Source organism: Myotis yumanensis, unplaced genomic scaffold (assembly GCF_028538775.1).
Source record: "Myotis yumanensis isolate MYYU_CA2020_CCGP unplaced genomic scaffold, mMyoYum1.0.hap1 SCAF_2, whole genome shotgun sequence".
Taxonomy (NCBI): Eukaryota; Metazoa; Chordata; class Mammalia; order Chiroptera; family Vespertilionidae; genus Myotis; species Myotis yumanensis.
The window spans coordinates 161,939,179-161,961,186 of record NW_027223753.1 but is presented as its reverse complement, the minus strand read 5'-3'; the positions used below and the strand labels follow the sequence as shown (position 1 = coordinate 161,961,186).

Sequence of the window (22,008 nt, the reverse complement as noted above, 5' to 3'; positions counted from 1 at the left end):
GCAACGCAGAGGGTTAGAGCCCAGTCTCATCTGGGTCAGAACCGAGGATCCCTGAACCCAGATTTCCCCCACACCCCAAGTCCCCAGAGCTCAGTGATGAGGCCCTGGTAATTAGAAAGTGGTGCTTGTGAGTTCATGTGGATTCAGAGACATAAATGAGATATTCGATCTCAAGTTTCTTTTTGACCAAAGGCCTGTTGGAGAGCTCTTCCAGAGGATGCTGGGACTCCCTGTCACGTGGCGTTGAGTCTGGCAGGGTGCCGGACCATCAGGAGGTCCCCACATGGGCACTTGCTGGCCAGCATCCTCTCTGACCTCTCCTTGTAGACTGGGCTCCTGGTTCCAAATCACTCTTGTTTTTCATGTTTTCATCCATCAAATGAGGCGGCTTGACTCGCTCATCTTAAAACATTTTTAGCTCCAAGGTTCTGTAGTTCCATGATTGTATGGAAATAATTTTATACATCGAAGCACGTGGGCCTGAGTTTGTATTTGACGAGCTGAGGAGAGCAGGGGAAAGTCACTTTCATTCTAGATTTGATTGTTCCCCCCCTCAGGTGGTGGTTTCTGACAGGTCAGGGAATTGGACCGAAAAAATGCAACTGGCATTTTGCAACGTATCCCGTGCACATTCTCTTTCCTAAAGGCGAAAGTGCCCGTTTGAAAGTCACTGTAAGCAGGCAGCAGGCAGGCAGGAGTCTAAGATTCTCTTGGTCAGTGTTTGGACCTGGGAGGGGTCCCTGCTCAAGTGAGGTCATGCACCCTGGTTGGTCCGAGCTGTCTCTCTGGGCAAGTGTGCTCTTCGTCCAGCGCTGTACCCAGGAGGCCCTGCCGCAGGACTGGCCGTGAGGTGGTGTCTGAGCAATGCCAGCTCCGTGGCTGGGAGGCAGGGGTCCCTACAGGATGATGGCAGGGGGACAGGGACCCAGGGTTCAGGAGGTCTGTGGCTGGTAGAAACCATTGTTTTCACCTCAAGCCACCCTTTCTTTCTTCCCAGCAACTCAGGTCCTGCCCATTTCTCCTTCCGCCTATGCCAGCTACCATTCTATCCCTCCAGTGTCCCTTGGGGAGACCCAGTGTAGCTTCCTGTGTCACCCAGTTCCTGTGTGATTTTATGTCTAGTGACAAAGGAGAAGCAGGGAGTTAAAATGAGCAAATTAGGGAAATACTCCAGTTTCGAGATGCCTTATAATAAAAGTTATTCTGGTGTTTAGGAGATAGGGAACGATCTCTATTTCCCTGCATTTTCTCTTCCACTCTCCCCCTTTCCTCTTTTTGACTATTTCCCCCTCGACTTTCTGAGCCCTTCTTCCCATGGCTGGGTTTTCCTTATTCCGCCCATCGTGCTATGGGCAACTAGGTCTCTAGGAGAGACTAGTGGGTCTGTTAGGACCAAATAGAGTCATTTTCATTATGAGAGAAACCATCAAGTTCTGCTTTTGATCAAAAAAAAAAAAAAAAAAATCTGTCCTGATGTTTCAGAGAGGAAGGAAAAGAAAGGGCTGAGAAGTTTCACCTGTGCTGCTGGGAGGTGGGGGCAGAGTCAGAGGGTGGGTTAGGAAGGTGGGGTGGAAGGAGGGGAGGGGAGCTCAACACCATTGCCGGAGGGGGATGGCCTGGGTTTTAAATAAGTAACTACAACAATAAAAAAATTTCCTTCTAATCTTAGTTTCTAATTTTTATTTTTATTTTTGGTGGGATAGTTTTGAATTTGATCAAATGCCTTTTCATTATCTGAGGTGATGATATGGCTTGTCTTATTTGACCCAGTAGTAGATATATTGAATTCATGGATTTTTCTTTATCTTAACCCCGCATTGTGTTCCTGGGCTACATTCTTCTTTAAGGGCTGTGCTGGCTTCTTTTGGTGCACTGTGGATTTGGTGTGGTACCACCCGATTTAGGATTTTCATTTCTTATGCCTGAAGGAGACTGATCTGTTCTTTCATTTCCTCTTTTGTAATTTTTTTTTTTTTGTCATTTTGGCTGAAAGTGTAAAGGGCCCTGTTATGTTATGTTATGTTATGTTATGTTATGTATAACCTGCTATGGTATGAGGAGGGGGTGGAAATCCAAGTGTGTCCAGCAGAAGAAAGGGGAGGTGCTAACACAGGTGTGTATGCTTTTGGTGGGTGCTTCAAAATCCCAGTGTTTGGCTTCAGCCCATGAGCCTTAACCTGCAATTAGCACCGGGGCCTGCTCCCTGCAGCCTTACCCAGGCTCCCCATTCATAAAGGAAGGGACTCCTCCTCCCGGCCCATTCAAAGGCCTCATCCATAGGGATTACGGCCAGGAACTGATTGGTGCACCTTTATCTTGCTTTGAAGGTCTCAATGAATGCACTCGCGGAAGTGCCACCTCTTGTGAAGAATGTCTGCTAATCCACCCCAAATGCGCCTGGTGCTCCAAAGAGGTATGTGGGCCAGGGAAGGGGAGGAAGAAGGGAGGGGATGTTCTGGGGGTAAGGAGGGGGTCACAGCACAGAAGTTGATTGGACGGAAAAAGTGTGTGCAGATTCTGCAAGCGATATATCTTCCTCTTTTTCCCAGGGCAGTGACCAGAGAAAAGTGGCATTTTTATAACATTGGGTCTCTAGATAGAGTGTTGAACGTTTTAATTCTGTTTTAGGGAAGCAAGGCCTTTCTCTCCTTTTGTGGGGGGAACCCCTTATGACTGACTCTTGTGTACTGTAGTTTTCTCTTTAGTCGGAGACCTGAGCTTGTGAAGTGAGTGTATTTCAGAACATGCCTGGGTGGGTGACAGGTGGGTGGGTGCTGCTCATCATAATGTGGCTTATTTGAGGATGAACTGAATGTCATGAACTGGCCTTCATGGAATGATCTTATTGAGAAATAATGGCTGCTGTTTCTTCAAACCCTTTAGGAAGGAGTGTCAGTTTGAGCAGATTGCTATCCTAAAGCAATGCAAATATCAAGGTTGATGGGCTAATTGGGAAGTGATGTTTCTAAAGGAAAATGCTGGGTCAGTTTTCTAAACTCTCGTGAGAACCATGGGCATAAGCTAGTGCACGATTAAGGTTGTTTTTGAAAGAACTGAAAACTTTTCGTTTGGACCGGCTCAGCCTCTGCAGTTCAGTTTGTGGTGCCCGTCAGGGAGGCCAGGCTCTTTGCCCTGACGCAGCCTCAGTGGTCCAGGGATCACCTGGGGACCCCTGCTAGATGCCACACACTTTGTACACAGTTTCTCTAATCACCACAACAGCTCTGTCGGGTGGGCGGTAATACACCCATTTTATTGATGAAAAGTTGAGGCTCAAGACGTAAAGTATCTCTTTCAAGGCCACATGATGGTCCAAAGCTGGGGTTTGAGTATGGCTTCTTGGATTTCTGAACCCAGCTCTTTCTTGTAGGCTACACTGCCTCTTTTTAAAATATATATATTTTTATTGATTTCAGAGAAGAAGGGAGAGGGAGAGAGAGATAGAAACATCAGTGATGAGAGCAAATCATTGATCAGCTGCCTCCTGCATGCCCCACACTGGGGATCGAGTCTGCAACCCGGGCTAGTGCCCTTGACTGGAATTGAACCCAGCATCCTTCAGTCTGCAGGCTGACGCTCTACCCACTGAGCAAAACCAGCTTAGTCTACACTGCCTCCATCGTGTGACTGCCCTAGAATTTTTCCTAGTATTGTGTCTTTGTTATAAATGTTCTTTAAAACCTTTCATTGGTTCCCTATGACCTGCAGGAAAAATCCAAGTTCCTGCCTCCCCACCATTGTCCCGTGTCCACCCCAGCCCTCGAGCCAGAGGGAGCCACCTGAAGATCCCCAGAGAGCCCTGATTGATGAGCACCTTGTGGTTCTCCCTGTGCTGCTCCTCCTCAGGGCCTTCTGCGGCCCACACCTTCCCCTGGCCAACACCTTGTCTCCAGGTTTCCAAGACTCAGGTCAAGTTTCATGTACTCTATGAAGACTTCCATGGTTTTCCCTTGACACATCTGTCTGTCTGTCTGTCTGTCCATCCATTCATTCATCTGTCTGTCCATATTTGATATGAGAATGCAAGCTTTTTCCACCAGAATGTTAGGGAAGGTGTTTTATCTGTATTCTTCATTGCTATATCTCCAGCACCCAGAGTGGTACCTGTCACACAGTAGTTGCTCAATAAATATTGATTAAAGGAGTTCATTAAATGGCTATTTATTGTGTGTGCATGTGCAGGCCATGATCACTTCTTTGTCTGCCATACTCTACTCCTTCAATAGCACTTATAGACTATTCTTATTCTGCTCATTTGTTCTCATGCCTGTCATCAACTAAGTCATCATCTCCTTGAGAACCTAAACCATGTCTTATTCATCTTAATATTCCCAGATTCAGCCAAGAGTCTGGCAGGAATTCATCGTTGATAAAAGAGGCCTGCTAAAAAGACATGCAGTTAGAAAATCAAAGTTTAAGTACAGTTTTGCCATGATTTATTCTCAGTTTCTTATATGTAAAACTAGAGGCCCAGTGCACGAAATTCATGCATGGGGGGGAGGTCCCCTCAGTCCAGCCTGCACCCTCTCCAATCCAGGACCCTTCAGGGGATGTCCAACTGCCGGTTTAGGCCCGATCCCGGGGATCGGGCCTAAACTGGCAGTCAGACATCCCTCTCACAATCCGGGACCACTGGCTCCTAACTTCTCACCTGCCTGCCTGCCTGATCGCCCCTAACTGTCCCCCCTGCCAGCCTGATCACCCCTAACCACCTCCTCCTGCCAGCCTGATCACCCCCAACTGCCCCCCCCCCACAGCCTGGTTGCCCCCAACTGCCCCCCTCTGCCGGCCTGGTTGCCCCTTACTGCCCCCCATGCCAGCCTGGTCACCCCCAACTGCCCCCTCCGGCCGGCCTGGTTGCCCCATGCAGCCTGCTGTTTGGTCATTTGGTTGTCCCTCACTAACCCCCCTGCTGGCCTGGTTGCCCCACGCAGCCTGCTGTTTGGTCGTTACTGTTACTGTGACATTTTCCCTGGTTACTCCGATGCATCCTGGACAATTTGCATGTTCCTCTATTATTAGTATAGATGAATAAGATCTTTCCCACCCTCCAGTATTATTGGGAGTGTAAAACGAGATCAGTGTGGGTGGGGCTGCTAATTAGGCCAGCCTCCTGAGTGATGAATGAGAGTTGTCCAGCAAACTGCTGTCACCGATGGGTATTTTCTAGTGAAATGTGGGCAGTGGGATCCGGACACCAGGCCCGTTTGTCTTCTTTAGGTTTCTTCCTTTCTTGTGTTAGTATTTGTGAAGTCCTGATATTGACAATGAATGCCATTATCCGAGGAGCATGTCATTGTCCCAGCCCACACTTGGGTTCCCTCTCTAGCCCCTGGGGCTCCCTCTATGCTTAGGTAGGGCATCGTTCTTGGCTGCAGAACTTCCCATGAGGCTTGCACGGGATGCAGCTTCCCACCGTCTTTGGAAGGTAACTTTCCTGGGGCCTGAATGTGTTTCAGGGAGCTGGGTCAGGAGTGGCTTTGATCAGTCTCTGCTCCTTAGCAAGACAGAATGAATGTGACCAGTGCCTTCTTAACCACACATCCTGCGACATCATGGGAGAAGTAATGTAACTGCCAAGAGCATATGATGTGTGTGTGTTGTGGATCATTCGGAGTGGAAGCATGGAGGGCCAGGTCCCTAACCAGTGTGTTCTTGTGGCTTCTGATCTGCGGGCTCCTAGTTGCTGCATATCACCCAGGATTCATCCCAGCACACAGCCCCCCGGCCTCCCGTGCTCTAGCTCCCACAGTGACTTCCTTGTTTTCCCTGAGGTGAGGTGGGGACCTCTTACATGTAACACCCCTGGTAACCTAACCCACCTCCTCCACCCAGTCCACCTCCCAGCACTGTCCTCTCACAGGGGAGGTGGGGTCAGCCATTGTCCTCCCTCCCGTCCTCCAGCGCAGCACTGCATGCCGGTTGCTACCAGCTCTGCCGCATGGCCCTGTGAACCGCTCTCAGGTCTGTCTCCTAATATAGTTTACCTGGTGGCTTCAGACTTACCCTCGGGCTATAAGACCACAGTTGCCAGACGCCCCTCTCTGAGACGAGGGTGTGGAGGGGCTGCCTGTCCTCACCAGTCTGCACTGCACACCTCAGCCCCTGTCCCTTGTCCTTCGTGGCTTCTTGGCCCCTGCTTCTCAGCCAGCTCGAACACTTATGCTGTATGTACTGCACAGTATAAAACACGCAGCAGCCCTAGCCAGTTGCTCAATGGTTAGAGCATTGGCCCGAGGATGGACGGGTCATGGGTTTGATTCCTGATCAAGGGTACGTGGTGGTTGCAGGTTCGCTCCCACCTCCAGTCTCTCATCTCCTCCCACCCCCTTCTCGGTCTCCTTCTCCCCCCTTCTTCCTTCCCTTCTACTCTCTCTAAAGATGAATGGGAAAAATAACCTCTAGTGAGGATTAAAATAAATAAATAATAAACACAGCAAACTCGGGCAGCTTATTATCTATTTTGTCCTTTTTTTTTTTAAATCCCCACCCAAGGATATTTTTCCATTGATTTTTAGAGAGACTGGAAGAGAGAGTCAAAGACAGAGAGAAACATCGATATGAGAGAGACACATCGATTGGTTGCCTCCTGCATGAGTCCTGACCAGGGCCCAGGCTGGGGAGGAGCCTGCAACTGAGGTATGTGCCCTTGACCAGAATCTAATCAGGACCCTTTGGTCCACAGGCCGATGCTCTATCCACTGAGCCAAACCAGCTAGGGCTGTCCTTCATTTTTTTTAAAGTGGAAATTCGCCTCTGCTCTGAAAGTGTGTCACAGCCCAGCCAGCCGCGAAGAGGAATGTGCTGGGAAGAATGTGTGCTGGTGCTTTTAGGACAGCCCTCGGGGCAGCCCACATTATCCCCACCACATTTTTCGGTCTAAAACCCAGTCGCATCACTACGCCCCAGTGCCACGAGAACTGGAGGCTTAATCTAGCCGTGTGCCCAGGACAGAAGGGAGGATGGGTTTTGTGGACCAGCAGTGTGCTGGGAGCAGGAGGCTGGCGTGCCCTGCAAGAAAACAGCGGGTGAGGAGAAGTGGCGGGGCTGGGGGAGCCATGGTCCCTGTGGGACCGAAAGCACAGTTGGTGGGAGCAGCAGGGGAGGCAAAGGCAGGAAAGGAGATGAGCTCAGGGCTGGGCTGGGGGCAGAGGGGAGGCTGTGGGGCGTGAAAGTGAGGCACGTTGAGGTGATGTGGCCGTGGGCAGTCCAGGCTGTTGAGAAACTGGAAAAAGAAGGACCTGGGCAAGGCCGCCCTGTGGGAGCTGAAACCCGCAGGGAGAATAGGGAGGCCTGTGACATGTGGCTGGTGGAAGTAGATGTGGGAAGAAGACTCGGGAGAGCCTGGGCTGGGGTGAAGGGGCTCTGCCTTGGAGGTGGGTGTGGAGAAGAAGGAATGAAGGAGTCAGTAGGACTGGAGGCAGGAATGTGAGGAAGGGGATGGATTAGAGGCTGGAAGGTGGACGGGCTGACAGGACCTTCTGGGAAGTTATGGTGGCAGGGAAAGTAGAGGAGACATTACCAACGTTTCCTTTGAGCTGGGAAAACATGAAAAAAAACAACCACTGAGCATTCGCTCCAGCTCACCACTAAAATATAGATCCTTTGAGAGAACATCTCTTTGTGGTCACGAAAGGGATGATCTTGGCCGGTTGCAGATGCTTTATAAATATTTGTTCAATGCCTTTAGTCAGCCGACTGGAAGCTGACAGAGGGATTTCTCTATCCCCAGACAGGAAGCACACGTGGCAGTGCGTGGCTGGTGCACAGATTTGGGCTTGCATCACTTACCTTCTCTCCTGCCTCACCCCTAAACCCATGAGGCCTCTGCCCAGCCGGGGCTGCCGCCTTGGCAGGTCAGAGAGCCTGGCCCGGTCATATTGCAGGAGAAGGCCAGCCTCAGAGGACAGCCAGCTCCCCGCCCGTGCCCACTTCTCTGCTGGGCTCTCCGCCTCTTCTCCGGTTTGCCTCTTCCCTCTTCATCCCAGGGATTGGCCTGGATGCCTTCTTCCGGCGTGGATGCCTCTTCTTCCAGGGTCTGCAGTTTCAAACAAACAGATCTGTCCTCTCTACCCCCCCTGCCCCCCACTCCCCCACCGAACAGCCACCCACATCTTTTTAGCATCTTAGCCTTTAGCAGGAGTAGGCGGGGTGGCCTGCAGATAAAATGTAATGACTGGTGTGGCACAGACGATGACCCTGAATGCACTGGCTGAGATGACAGACAGCTGTGCTGAGAGCCAGCTGGGCCCTGGCCTTGACTGCAGGAAAAGAGATTTTGGTGAACGAAGTGTACAGGGAGTCAGGTGTTACAATGTTACGATAAACCTCATTATGTGCTCTGGGTAACAGGAGATGGAGGGAATGGAGAGGGGCGGGTTATAACAAGGAGCAGAGGCCAGTGTGGTAACAAATTAAAAGGATCTAAATTTGGAACACCTCCCTTTCTTTTTTGTTATTACCAGATAGAGACTAAAAGCCACAAAAGAAGTTTCAAGTTCCTGTTCCCATTCGGTCGCTTCTCTCGGTAACTTGCCTGTAATGCAGTTACCCTGTATGAGGCCTGTGGGGGGGGGGGGGGGGGGGTGATGACGAGGTTTGGGAGACCATGGACAGAGGCTTCCGTCATGAACTGAAACCTCTCCAGCGTGGAGCACCTGCAAGCAATTGAGCCCATCAGAGGCCCATCCTGAAGCTAGTTTCCATTTTTCTTTTCTTTTTTAAAAAAATATATTTTTATTGATTTCAGAGAGGAAGAGCGAGAAACATCAATGATGAGAGACAATGATCGATAATCATTGATCGGCTGCCTCCTGCATGCCCCCCATTAGGGATCGAGCCTGCAACCCAGCCATGTGCCCTTGACCAGAATCGAACCTGGGACCCTTCAATCGCAGGCTGGTGCTCCATCTCCTGAGCCAAAACAGCTAGGGCTAGTTTCCATGTTGAGATAACGTCCCCCCTCCCACCTTCCATACTCATTTTTCTGCACAAAGAGGACATTTATCCTCCAAGTTTGATAGGAGGCAGGAGGATCTCTGCATTTGGGGCAGCGAGGAGATACTAAATGCAGAGGCATCGAATCTGTGTGCCCAGTTAGTTTTCTGCTGTGGAATTCAGCAGTGGCCTTGGCTGCGATGAGAGGGTGATGACACAAACAATACTGGACTTGGGTCCAAGAAGCTCTCGGGTGAACGTAGGCACGAACTCAGGCATGCGGCCTCTGATTCCTCACCCGCAGAAGTGAGGGGCTGGCGCCAGGCGATACATCCACGGTCCCCTTCCCCTGGAACGTGCTGTGTTCCCACCTGGTGGAGGGTCCTGGTGCCAGGTCGCCGGGATATGAAGGCTCTTAGCACATCCGACGTTGGGCTGTCATTCGTGTGAGAGGATTTTCTTCAGCACTAGTCTTCCTTTCCTCCAAGGGCTTATCATTGGGGCACCTGCTCTCATTGAATTGGGAGCTTGGCATTGCAGGTGTTGGGGCATTGTCGTTGTAATGTTTGTGTATCGGAAAGGTCATAACCGTCACAGTATATGCCTCTGGCCTCGGTGGTTTTGGTTTCTTCTCTTTAAAGATGCCTGCGCCCTAAAATTACCTAGAAAGGAGCTTAGGACAGCGATGGCGAACCTTTTGAGCTCGGCGTGCCAGCATTTTGAAAAACCCTAACTTAACTCTGGTGCCGTGTCACATATAGAAATTTTTTTGATATTGGCAACCATAGTAAAACAAAGATTTATATTTTTGATATTTATTTTATATATTTAAATGCCATTTAACAAAGAAAAATCAACCAAAAAAATGAGTTCGCGTGTCACCTCTGACACGCGTGTCATAGGTTCGCCATCACTGGCTTAGGAGAAGAGAGGAGTTATTGGGCTTGTGGGGTGAACACTGTCTGGGGCCGGCCGCACTCTCTGTGCTTTTCTCGGGCAGTGAGAACCTATGGCTAGAAATCAGACTCCATGGCAGAGGGACCTTCAACTGCAGTGGGAACCCCGCTGTTGAGGTCGCTGCCTTACTCTCACACGGTTCCTCAGACCTGCCATGCCCAGAGGTGTCCCAGCTGGTATCTTTGAGGCCCTAAAGCTCTGGAACAATGACAAGGTTTGATATGTAGGTCAGGGTGTCTCAAAGGCTGTTGAGCACATCAGTAAAACCATTGGGCCTGCCCCAAGGAGCAGAACACTGAGCTTTGTGAAATAGGGTTTTGACCAACTGATGGTAGAGGCGAACAGCATTGAGACTAGCTCTAACTTGGGCGCCGTAGAGATGTCCCTTACTGTCCTAAAGCTGGAGCTGCTGGGAAGGGGCTGCCTGGGCTGTCCCGTGGCTGCCGTGGTCGGCACTTCTGAAGTCATCCTGCAAGTTGCAGATTGAATGTGGCCAGTGGTAGTTCTCACACCGGGAACCAGGCGACGAGGCAGGAGTTCACAGTCCTCCGTGCTGGCAGCAAACTTTGGGGAAGCCATGCACATTGGAGGTGAGGCTTTACCACAACCTTGAAGAATGATACGAAGGAGAAAGAGGGGAAACGCTAGCAACGAGGGAATGAAGAGGGCTTTGCTCCCAACATCCTAGAGTAGTGGTTGTCAACCTTCTGGCCCTTTAAATACAGTTCCTCATGTTGTGACCCAACCATAAAATTATTTTCGTTGCTCCTTCATAACTGTAATGTTGCTACTGTTATGAATCGTAATGTAAATATCTGATATGCAGGATGGTCTTAGGCGACCCCTGTGAAAGGGTCGTTCGACCGCCAAAGGGGTCGCGACCCACAGGTTGAGAACCGCTGTCCTAGAGAATAAAGAGGCCCCAGAGTGCAGCTGGAAAAGCCAGCTACACAGATAAGGTTGTAATTGGCACGGGTGTGGCTGCCTCTGAGAGCTTCAGGTGTGGGCGGTCTGCCCTGGACTTTGAGTCTCCTGGTGACGCCAGCAGGTCCATCTTCCTGGCCAGCAGGTGGCCTTGGGCAAGCCCTCCATCAAGGGCCGGTAGTGTCTGTCGAAAGCCCTTTGAGCAGGCTGGCCGGGAAAGTCCAGGCCAAAGGGGACGATCTCGCTGACCAGCCTGAAAGCGAACGGCTGAGGCTGTGGGTGAGGAGTCACGCAGCGGCCTCCCACTCAGAGTGAAGCAGATCGGCTCTGTGGCCTCGTCTGTTCCACAGTGCAAGCTGCTGAGGACCTGGGAGGGACATCGGGGGTGCCTGTCACTCTGGGGAGACCAAAGATGCTTTCCTTGCCAACCTGGTGGCAGGGATCTGCACGGGACTGGTCGAGGCAGGTGCACCTTGACAATCAGAACTGGGCCAAGGATAACCAGCTCCTCAGCATTGGAGGAGCCGGCAGCCAGGCCCCGTGTGTCAGCCAGGAGTTCAGAAACTCTAGCCCAGCGGTCGCCAACCTTTTGGACCTCACGGACCACCGGTTGGTGACTAGCCGAGTAAGCTCTGAGCAGGCAGGCCCTGAGCCCTTCCCGCTCTGGGCAGCTGGTTAGACCTCTGCTTCGGGCAGCGCCAGAGGCAGACCTGTCGCTGCAGGGCCCTCCGAGGCTGACTCCCCTTCTCCTGGCCCTTGGCTGCTGTACTGCTTCATTAGAATTGTTACATCAGAGTCAAACCTGCCCACTGGAACCCAAGTTTGGAAACCCTGGCTTTGGAATGCTATGAAATTTAAAGGATATTCATTTTAACCTAGAATACTCATGTTTCTCACCGTGTTCCACAAGGGGCTGTGGAGTCAGTTACACTTATGGTGCAGTACCTGAGGTTTTCATAGGCAAGATCTCCAAGGGTTCGATACAGAAAATAAAAAAAAAAAAACACTTATAAACACACACACACACACACACACACACAAAACAAAAAGCTCAGAAGCCCAGAACAATACATCTGGTTTTACTTATTTAAAAAATACTACACAGTCTTTCTTCTTGGTCTTGAATCTCGCAAAGACTCACAGACGTAGACTAGCCTCAGGGCATCTTTGACCAGGATGGCGGGTGCCTCTGCCAGCAGTCTGGCTCCCAACACAGCAGGCAAGGGACACTCCACCCACCCAGACTTCCATCAGAGCTCCCCAGGCGTCAGAGCTCCAGAGGCGGGAGGCAGACCAGGGGCCTGACTCTCCAGCCTTTACAGGGGGGCCCAGTGCAGCCCTGCAGCCAGCCAGTGGGAGGTGACCTTAGTTCTCGTGTCGGTCCGCAAAAGGGCGGTCAGCAAGAACCCTGGGTTTGCTTTGCCATTTAAAAACTTCATTACTGGAGCCCTAGCCAGTTTGGCTCAGTGGATAGAGCGTTGGCCTGCAGACTGAATGGTCCCAGGTTCAGTTCTGGTCAAGGGCATATGCCTGGGTTGCTGGCTCCATCCCCAGTGAGGGGTGTGCAGGAGGCAGCCAAGCAATGATTCTCTCTCATCATTGATGTTTCTATCTCTCTCTCCCTCTTCTTTCCTCTCTGAAATCAATAAAAATATATTTAAAAAAAATAAAATAAAAACTTCATTACTGGAAAATGATCCATACTTATTATCACCATATATTAAAACAAAGTATATTATTTCATGCTAAAGTTAACAGCCCAAACACTTGGTGCCCACCTTGGGTTGGGCTGCCCTGATGCCCCACCCCCTCCTCAGTTCATCTTAAGAAATATTTTTCTCATCAATGTGGCTTTATTGTCCAAATAGCAATAAAGGACAATAAGGGTAGTTTATCCTAATACCTCAGCTATCCTTATTTTAAAGTTTTTCTTTTGAATCCTAGTGCAGATACAATGATATTTTCTGATCTTTTTACTAGTATGAACGTTTTGCAATTTCTACTTAGTCTTCATAATCATTGATCATGACTTTCATCTATTGAGTTGATATACCCCCTTTTTCTTATGGTTCAGGGATTTAGGTTTACACAGTAATGAGATTTGCAGTACATATCTGATAGTTTCCCCTTCCTCTTGAATTTCCTGTGGTAAATTCCTAGGAGAGGACCTCCAGGCCAGAGGATACAACATATATTGCGACATTGCTCTCTCCATGTTGTGCAGTGTCCAGTGCTGCGGAATAGATGGGATTGATGAGTGGACAGCTCAGAGGTTAACTCTTGGTTGCCTGAGTGATGACCAACTTGGACACTTATATCTTTCAGAAAATTATAGTTATACAACTTTTGACCATTTCAGTGACTCTCTCCCGTTCATCATGTAGACAGGCGTATTTTTTTAAGGAGCCTTTTGACCATTAAAATAACCACGAAACCAAACATTTGTATTATGTATTTACAGTTTACAAAATGCTTTCATATCCAGTCCCTCAATCCTCTTAATACCTGGTGAGGCATTTGGGACACGGATGATCATTTCTCCATTTTTAGAGGACGAAGGTGGAATGTAGAGGGTTCAAGGTCAACCAGCTGGTGATGGTCCTACAGCCTGCGGTGTTCTGGAGAGACACCCTGACTGCCTCCCGCTCTCCTCCTGTTTCTTTGCCTAGAACTTCGGCAGCCTACGGTCAGTCACCTCCCGGTGTGACTTGAAGGCAAACCTGGTCAGAAACGGCTGCGGAGGGGAGTTTGAGAGCCCGGCCAGCATCACCCAGGTTCTGCGGAGCCTGCCTCTCAGCAGCAAGGGCTCCAGCGATGCGGGCTCAGATGTCATTCAGATGACGCCACAGGAGATCGCCGTGAACCTGCGGCCTGGTGAGTGCCCTCGAGGTGGGACACATTAATAATGGGGACATGAGCCAGGGCAGGCTGAGGGCAAGAGCCAGGGGAGGGGGGAGGCGAGCCATGGCCCGGACTCCAGGAAGCAGCGTACAAGGCCCCATGGAGGGACCGAATATCTTTCCTATTTTTAAAATTGTGGTAAAATAGGTGTAACATAAAATTCATCATTTTAACCATTTTTAACTGTGTAGTTCATTGGCATTAAGTCCACTCGCAATGTTGTACTATCATCACCACGATCCATTTCCAGAACTTACTGCATCTTCCCAAACTGAAACTTGTTAAGTACCCATTAAATAATAAGTCCTCGTCCCCTCTTCCCCCCAACCTCTGGCAGGCACCTTCCACTTTCTGTCTGTATGAGTTTGACTGCTCTAAGTCCCTCAGATAAGTGGACTCATACAGTATTTGTCCTTATGTGTCCGACTTATTTCACTTATAATGTCGTCAGGGCTCATCGATGCTGTAGGATGTCAGAGTTTTCTTCCTCTTTAAGGCTGGATTATATCCCATTACATGTATATATTGTATTTTGTTTATCCGTTCAGCCATCAGTGGACACATGGGCTTTAGCTATTGTGAATAATGTTTTTTTATGGGAGGATGTAGTTAATACAGGTTTCAGGGAAAGTGCTACTTCCGGGGAAAAGTGCTTTTTTCCTGCCAGCAGATTCCATTTGAGTCAGTGGCATTCTGAAGGGATAAACTTTTAGAGTAAGAATAGTTTGTTTGATGACCCTGGAGCCTCTGCAGGCCCTTGAGTTAATCCTATATAATAAAGCCCTAATATGCAAATCGACCGACTGGTGGAACCATGGTTGTTATGACGCGCATTGACCTCTGAGAGGGAGGGAACCAGCGGCAGCGATTGGGGGACGGGGACGGCCAGTAGGCAGCAACCAAGGTGGGTGCCAGTGGGGGGCCCCCCAGTTGCCCCGCCCACTGGTCACCCCACAGATTGGCCCTGATTGCTGGCCAGGCCTAGGGACCCTACCCTATATATTGGGAACAGTCTCTTAGATTTAAAAATTAAAACCTGGTAAGGCTACTCTAACACTGAAAAAACAGGATGATGCAGCAATGACATGCATGGACTCTGGCTTGCACATTTTGTGGTCAGCCCTGATTCTGACACTTATAACTGTGTGACAAAGCCAATTATTTAACTTCTCTCTGCTTCAGTTTTTCCACCCATAGGATGGGGGGAAAATGGTACTACTGCCTCAGTAGGCTCATGTTATGTACTACTTTTTATAATCAGGGCAAAAAAATGTAGCTGGCCATACAACACCAAGATGCCTTTGACCTGTATGAAAAGTATGGTCACTGGTGCATGCAGCGTCCTGGTTTGTGAGAGGGATGTCCGACTACTGGTTTAGGCCCGATCCCCAAGGCAGTCAGACATCCCCTGAGGGCTCAGGCCAGGCTGAGGGACACCTCCCCTCCCCCCGCATGAATTTCGTGCACCGGGCCTCTAGTTGTAATGTAAGGAAACTAACGGATGCACACACCAGCTATGTGCAAATACTTGACCTACCCTAAGGCAGGTAGCATCATTTTGTGGGTGAGGAGTAACCTGCTCAAGCTCTCCTGGTTGGATTCAATCCCAGGTCTCTATGATGGCAGAGCTCGTAGTTGTTTCTAGTTCACCACTTCTGTTATCCAGTGTTCAAATATCAGAGTCTCCGATGTCAAAAGATGGATGTGCACATGCTTGATTAGGAAGTATTACTTTGTTGAGAAAAGGCAGCTTCCCCCCTCCCCCCAAATTCCATTGATCTATAGCCTTGTCTTCTATCCCATCATCTAGGAAACCCCTGGCAGTCTCTGTTTCCAGGTAGCTTAGTTAGATGCCAGGGCAGCTTGGCACAGTGAAAAGGTCATGGACCTGGTTGGCCCTCTGGGGTCTAGCTCTGGCCCTGACCCTCGCTCAGAGGCCCCGGGCAGGTTACCCCACCCTTCCCGTCTCAGGGTCTTCTCACCTTCACCCCTCACAGCTATGTTCAGAGGCTTAAATGAGGCTTTTTGAATAATTGCACTTTAAAAAGTTAAAATTATTATTTTCAAAGAGTAATGGCCAGAGGCATAGATTCTAGAATCCCAGCCAGATGGAGTTTTGGGTAGGGATTCTCAGCTTCTCAGAAAAGGATTAGCACAGCTCTGCATGTCGGAGGCACTCCACCTGCTTCTTGTTTTCATTAGAGAGAGCTCTGAGTCATTGTATATTTGAGAAATGTTTTATTTGTCTGTTAAGTTATCTTGGAAATAAGAAATAAAGCAAGAAGTGGCCCTGCCGGATAGAGGCACAAACTATGGACTGCCCAGGGATTAGTGCAGGGATTAGCTGAAGTTGCTATTTTTATAAGTCATCTCACTGTAAGTGACACGTAGCCTTTTTGCTCGGTGAGACACCAAGTTGAGAGAGAGAAGGGAGGGAGCCCTTACAAAGCTGTGTGAGTGGGTAGAAAAGTCAGCTGAGCCTTTGTGTGGGCAGATGTTTGGTGACGTTCTCTCTGGGAAAATAACTCACATCCTTCTGTGCAGACAGGCTCAGGGTCAAGGGCCTTGACCAAGAAGGTATGTGGGAGTTGCGGTGGACTATTGAGATATTGGAACATTGTGTAGGATCAGAATGATGCATCTTCCTTTTTAGTGTAATAACAGTCTAACAGTAACTTAAAGGAAATTTTTGAAAGATCCTTTGTCTTTATTCATGTGTTCATATTTTTCAAAACTTATAATCCTATATAATAAAAGGCTAATATGCAAATTGTCCCCTCGACCAGGAGTTCAACTGGGAGTTCAACTGGTGAGCAGTGCTGGCTGGCCAACGCCCTGCGTCCCCTCCCCCTGGCCGGCCCGGCCCAATTGGCCCTGATCGGGGCAGGCCAGCTGGTCTCCACCTGTGCACAAATTCATGCACTGGGCCTCTAGTGAATTTATAATTGTGTATAGTTTTTACTCAATAATCTTTGAAAACAAGGACCAAAATTAATGCCTCCAAAAGAGTGTATGGTTTCAGGGTCATCACCAAGGGAGGGTTTTACAGTTTTGGAGCTCCTCATCTAGATTTACTCTCAGAGTAAATTCTTGTTCTTAAGGGGTTGCTTTAGGAAAAGCCAGAGATGTCACAGTTTTAAAAATTAGAATTAAGGTGTGACTATAAGGTGGAGAAATTGTGGTTTGGTTTGACTTAATCGCCTCGCTTTTAATATAGCCCCCAAAGAGGAGTTAAAGAAGCGATGAGAGTGATGGCAGTTCCTTGAAGTTCTCTTAGCATTAAATTTATGCACAGTACTTATTTATGCATGAAGTTCAATGTATGCTCCGTTAAAGAAAAAATTTGTCTTACTTGGTATAGTCACATCTCCTGCTAAGCATTATGATGCAGTTTCTGATATTGTAAATAAAATGGAAAATGTGATCTTGTGTTCATACAAAAAATAGTGTTGCGGTGCTGTGTGTAGCTCTGGCCCTGTGGAAAGTGTACTGATGGAGGGCGCATTGCCCGGAGGTCAAGGTGATGGAGGGACAGGCTGCCCTATGAAGACACCCAAATCGTGAGGATGTTTCAGTCTGTAGAGATGAAGACTAGGAGCAGAGCTGATGAAAATATGAATTCTTAAAGGTCTAGAACCTTGTAAATATGTTTCTCAAATATAGAAACACTTGAAGCCAGTGATGCCCCTTAACATTTTGAAAATGTTAATATTTAAAAAGAAGCACAGGCAAACTCCGGATATTTATTTATTTGGGGGAAGGAGAAAATGGTATGTTGCAGTTAGCAACATTTTCAGTTTACCGAGTGCATACTGACCTCAAAGCAGCGACCCCTGACTCTGGGGAAGGCGTGCAATTGCCCAGCGGTTTGCTCTTCCACTGTGCTTGTTGAGCGATGCTTGTGTCTCCCCCTTGCCTGCTCCCCCACACCTCCTAATAGATGTTTGCTGAGTGACATGTAACTCTTTGCCAATCAAAGGTCAGCCACGGACAAGCCTCAACATACTAGGAGAGACTTCACCAAGGCAAAATTATTGTTCCAGGATAAGCCTGGAAAAAAAAAAAGACAAAAAAACATTTCCCTCTAGTTTAAGCAGGATTTTTTGTTTTAAATTTTCTTTTTTAATTGAGATATAATCCACTATTTTAAAGTGTACAACTTAGTGGTATACTACATACACGTAGTAGTATGTAGTATAGTTATATAGTTATGCAGTCATCACCACTGTCGAATTTTGGAACATTTTCATCACTCCAGAAAGAAACCCTGTACCCATTAGCAGTCATTCCTTCTCCCCGCCCTCCCCACCAGTTCAGTCTCGGATGACCACTAATTTATTTTCTGACTCCGTGGTTTACTTATTTTGGATGTTTCATTTAAATCAGATAATATGTGGCCTTTCATGTCTGGCATCTTTCACTTAGTAAAATATTTTCAAGATTCATCCATGTCATAGCACGTATCAGACTTCATTCATTTTTATGGCCAAGTAATATTCCATTTTTACCACATTCTAATTGGCGAATATTTGGGCTGTTTCCACTTTGGGGTAATTATGACTAATGCTGCTATGAACATTTGTGTACAAGTTTTTGTGTTGACATATGTTTTCAATAATTTTGAGTATATAGCTAGGAGTAGTATTGCTGGGTCATGTGGTTATTCCGTGTTGAACTTTTTGAGGACCTGCCAAACTTTAAGCAGGATTTTGTATAAACATAGGATCATGTTTTCCATTTTGTTTTCAGTCCTGAAAATGTCAGGATAACAATCTTTAAAAGGCTTCAACAAGGGATAAATCCTTAAGAAAGGACATAAACTTTAGAATAAAGTTTATTGAAATGGTAAGAAGCTAGAGAGTAGAGCAATTAGAAAGAGTTTACTTAAGTCATTATTTGCCTCAATCCCTTAGCCTCTCAAAAAAAAAAAAATAACCTTTGATTGGTAGGGTGGGTTTTTTTTTAATTTACAATTTATTATTATTCATTTGTTTTAAATGTTTTTATTTCAGAGACAGGAAGGGAGAAGGAGATAGAAACATCAGTGATGAGAGAGAATCATTGATTGGCTGCCTCCTGCAGGCCCCCTGCTGGGGATCGAGCCTGAAACCCAGGCAGGTGCCCTGACCTGGGATCAAACTGTGACCTCTCTGTTCATGGGTCAACACTCAACCACTGAGCCACACCGGCCAGGCTAAAACTTTTTATTTTGAAACAATTTTATGTTCACAAGAAGCCACACAAATAGTAGAGAGTTCTTGGATCCCCTTCTCCGTTTTCCCCAGTGATAACATACTGCATAAGCAGAGTATGTGATCCAGGCCAGGAAATGACACAGGTACCGTACTGTTTACTAAACTACAGGCAGCCACTTGCTTTTGGAAAGTGTTTCCTGCCAGCTCCTGTCTGTGCTGCTTGGAAGTGCCAGTTACCTGACTGAGGTTTTGCTTCTGACACCCAGACTGGCAGTGCATGCACTTCAAGGGACTCCATGTGGGTGGGTGGGAGGTTTGCTGTGGACTGAATGTTTGTGTGTCCCCAACATTCCTCAGATGAAATCCTAACCCCAGTGTGGTAGCATTAGGAGGTGGGCCTTTGAGGGGTGATTAGGTCATGAAGGTAATGAAGGTGATTAGGTAATGAATGAGGTTAGTGCTATAATTAAAAAAAATTAAAAAATGAGACCCTGGAGAGCCTCTTTCACCATGTGAGGACGTAGCAAGAAGCTGACAGTTTTGCCCTGGCTCGTTTGGCTCAGTGGATAGAGTGCCAGCCCGTGGACTGAAGGGTACCGGGTTCGATTCCAGCCAAGGACACATGCCTGGGTTGGGGGCTCAATTCCCAGTGAGGGGCATGCAGGAGGCAGCCGATCAATGATTCTCTCTCATCATTGATGTTTCTATCTCTCTATCCCTCTCCCTTCCTCTCTGAATTGAATAAATAAATAAATAAATAAATAAAAGAATGATAACTTTATTAAAAAAAAAAAAAAAAGAAGAAGCTGACAGTCTGTAACTGGAAGAGGGGTCTCATCAGAACTCTGCTGCGCAGGCATGGACTTCCTGCCTTCATCACCATGAGAACTAAATTTCTGTTGTTTATGAGCCACCTGATCCATGGTACTTGTTACAGTAGCCCCAACTGTCCAAGACAGGTTATTTTCAAGGAAACTAGGAATAATGAGCCCTGATGCATCATGGGGGCAGACACTGGAGGCCAACCATGGTGCCATCCATCCCGAGGCTGCATTCTGAGGTGAGGGATGGGGTGGGGTGGAGCATAGGGACCTGGTACTGGACCAGTAGGCGATTCTTTGGTTCTGGGTCTGGATTTAATTCTGGGATACTGTTCCCTTTGCTGCACTGAACAGAAGAGCTCAAGTGTCACTGGAGCCCTGACCCCCCGCTCAGCTGTAGTCCTGTCACGATAGAGCTGATGTTCATGTTTCCATTCTTTCTTCCAGTTTTTAGTAAAGAAGAGTAATTCAGGGGCATCAAACACTGTTTACATTTATCTGGGGATGCCAAGAGTGTTTATCTGTTGAGGTACGGCTTTGCCTTAACATGTCAATCTTTGAAAAGCTACAAGTTCTTGCTGGAGTTCTGTCCCTTCACTCTCCCAAAATGTTTGTCATCTCATACATGTCCCTAAGGGAAATGCTAACTTTTCACTCTTTATTGAAGGGAGGGCAGAGAGAAGAAAGCTTTTAAAAAAAATATCCATTTCAGGCGGAATGCATGCGAGTTGATACCCGATTAGGGGGGAGGGCGAGAGCCTCCAAGTCATGAACCAAGCGGTGTCAGGAATTCTGTGCAAAATACAGTTGGAGCTGGCTGCCTGGGAAACAGGAAAAACCAGGACATGAGAGGGGCTCCTTGCAGGAGCAAATCCATCCTCACAGGTGCTAGGCGATCAGGTCTGCTTTTGAGTTTGTTTCTCTGATCCTGCTGTTGGCCTGAGGGGGGAATTATATGGAATGTCCCCAGAGAGAAGGGGCACAGCCACACAGGGAGACGAGCCCATCGGGTCTTATGTGGAGAAGAGGGAGGAGGGGCGTGTGGGCTGGTCTCCCCAGTGGCAGGCACAGACCCAGCACCCACAGGGAAGCCAGAGGCCTCTGCACCCTGCTGGACGCAGGGGATGCGTGACTGGTGTAAAGCCTCGGGTGGTGCAGGACTGGGTGCCTGGCTGTGTGTTGGAGTGTGGCTAAGCGTACGTGCTCCAGACATGTGCTCTAAGATAGTAAATGTGCCCCAGGCCTTCTCTCGGCAAAGAGGGTGCCTGGCACAGGGCGGCATCCCTATCGCTTTGCTAACCCTGGAGGCCACCCTTGTTGGGAGTTAGTGCCCTGCAGCTTAACTCCCAACAGCATGGGTCCGGGAATGTCGGTCCCTCCCAAATCTGCTCACAGACATTCCATTATGGCCAAGGCCCATTGAGGAGCTGGTAGCATTTAAAATCGGGCGTAGCCCTGACTGATTTGGTTCAATGGATAGAGCGTCGGCCTGTGGACTGAAGGATCCCAGGTTCGATTCTGGTCAAGGGCATGTACCTTGGTTGCGGGAACATCCCCAGTAGGGGGTGTGCAGGAGGCAGCTGATCGATGTTTCTCTCTCATCGATGTTTCTAACTCTCTATCCCTCTCCCTTCCTCTCTGTAAAAAATCAATAAAATAAAAAAGAAAAGAAAATGCATATACTTAAAAAAAATAAAATTGGGCATAGTTGAGGGAGCAATAAACCCTCATTCTGAACATTAATGCTATTACTCCCTTTCTGGAAAGCTGGAGATATTTCTTTTTAACATCTGCAGCCTCCCCATCATGTAGGTGCACGCACTTTCTTAGTGATCAGTTTCTCTTAGAATTTAATGCCAAGAGGTCGCTCACTTCAGAAGAGATACCCTCTTAGCATACAGAGAGACCTATGTGTCACATCTTTACCTCACGCTTGGAAAATTTGGAGTTCAATTGAATGCCCATGGCTGCAGCCTTTCACACTCAAGTTTCTGGCAGAATTTCCTGTCTCTCTTTTCATCCCCACAGGAAATTGCTTTCATAATTGACTTTGGGGCGACGGAGGCCGAAGTTTTCCTTGCCTAGAAGTGTTTGGATGGTGTTTGTATACACTGTCTCCCGTAATCCCTGCGGCAATTAACATCTTCCCATTACTGATCCAGAACCTGAGCAGCAGTTAAAGAAGCCTGAGGTCTCCCAGTCCTTGGTGACAAGGTCAGGGTTCCAGCTCAGCGGGGGGACCCCTCCCAAAGGCTAGTGTTCGCTTTCCTCCC

At 48.2% G+C, this 22,008-nt stretch overlaps 1 protein-coding gene across 1 annotated transcript in view; it reads left to right on the top strand.

The window, feature by feature from the left end:
• Window positions 1–22,008, top strand: part of ITGB5 (integrin subunit beta 5) — a 108,366-nt gene that overhangs the window by 8,927 nt on the left and 77,431 nt on the right. Inside the window, exons 2-3 of the mRNA XM_070406395.1 lie at window positions 2,328–2,413; window positions 13,488–13,692. Of these exons, the coding sequence (XP_070262496.1) occupies window positions 2,328–2,413; window positions 13,488–13,692 (291 nt within the window). The remainder of the gene's footprint in view (window positions 1–2,327; window positions 2,414–13,487; window positions 13,693–22,008) is intronic.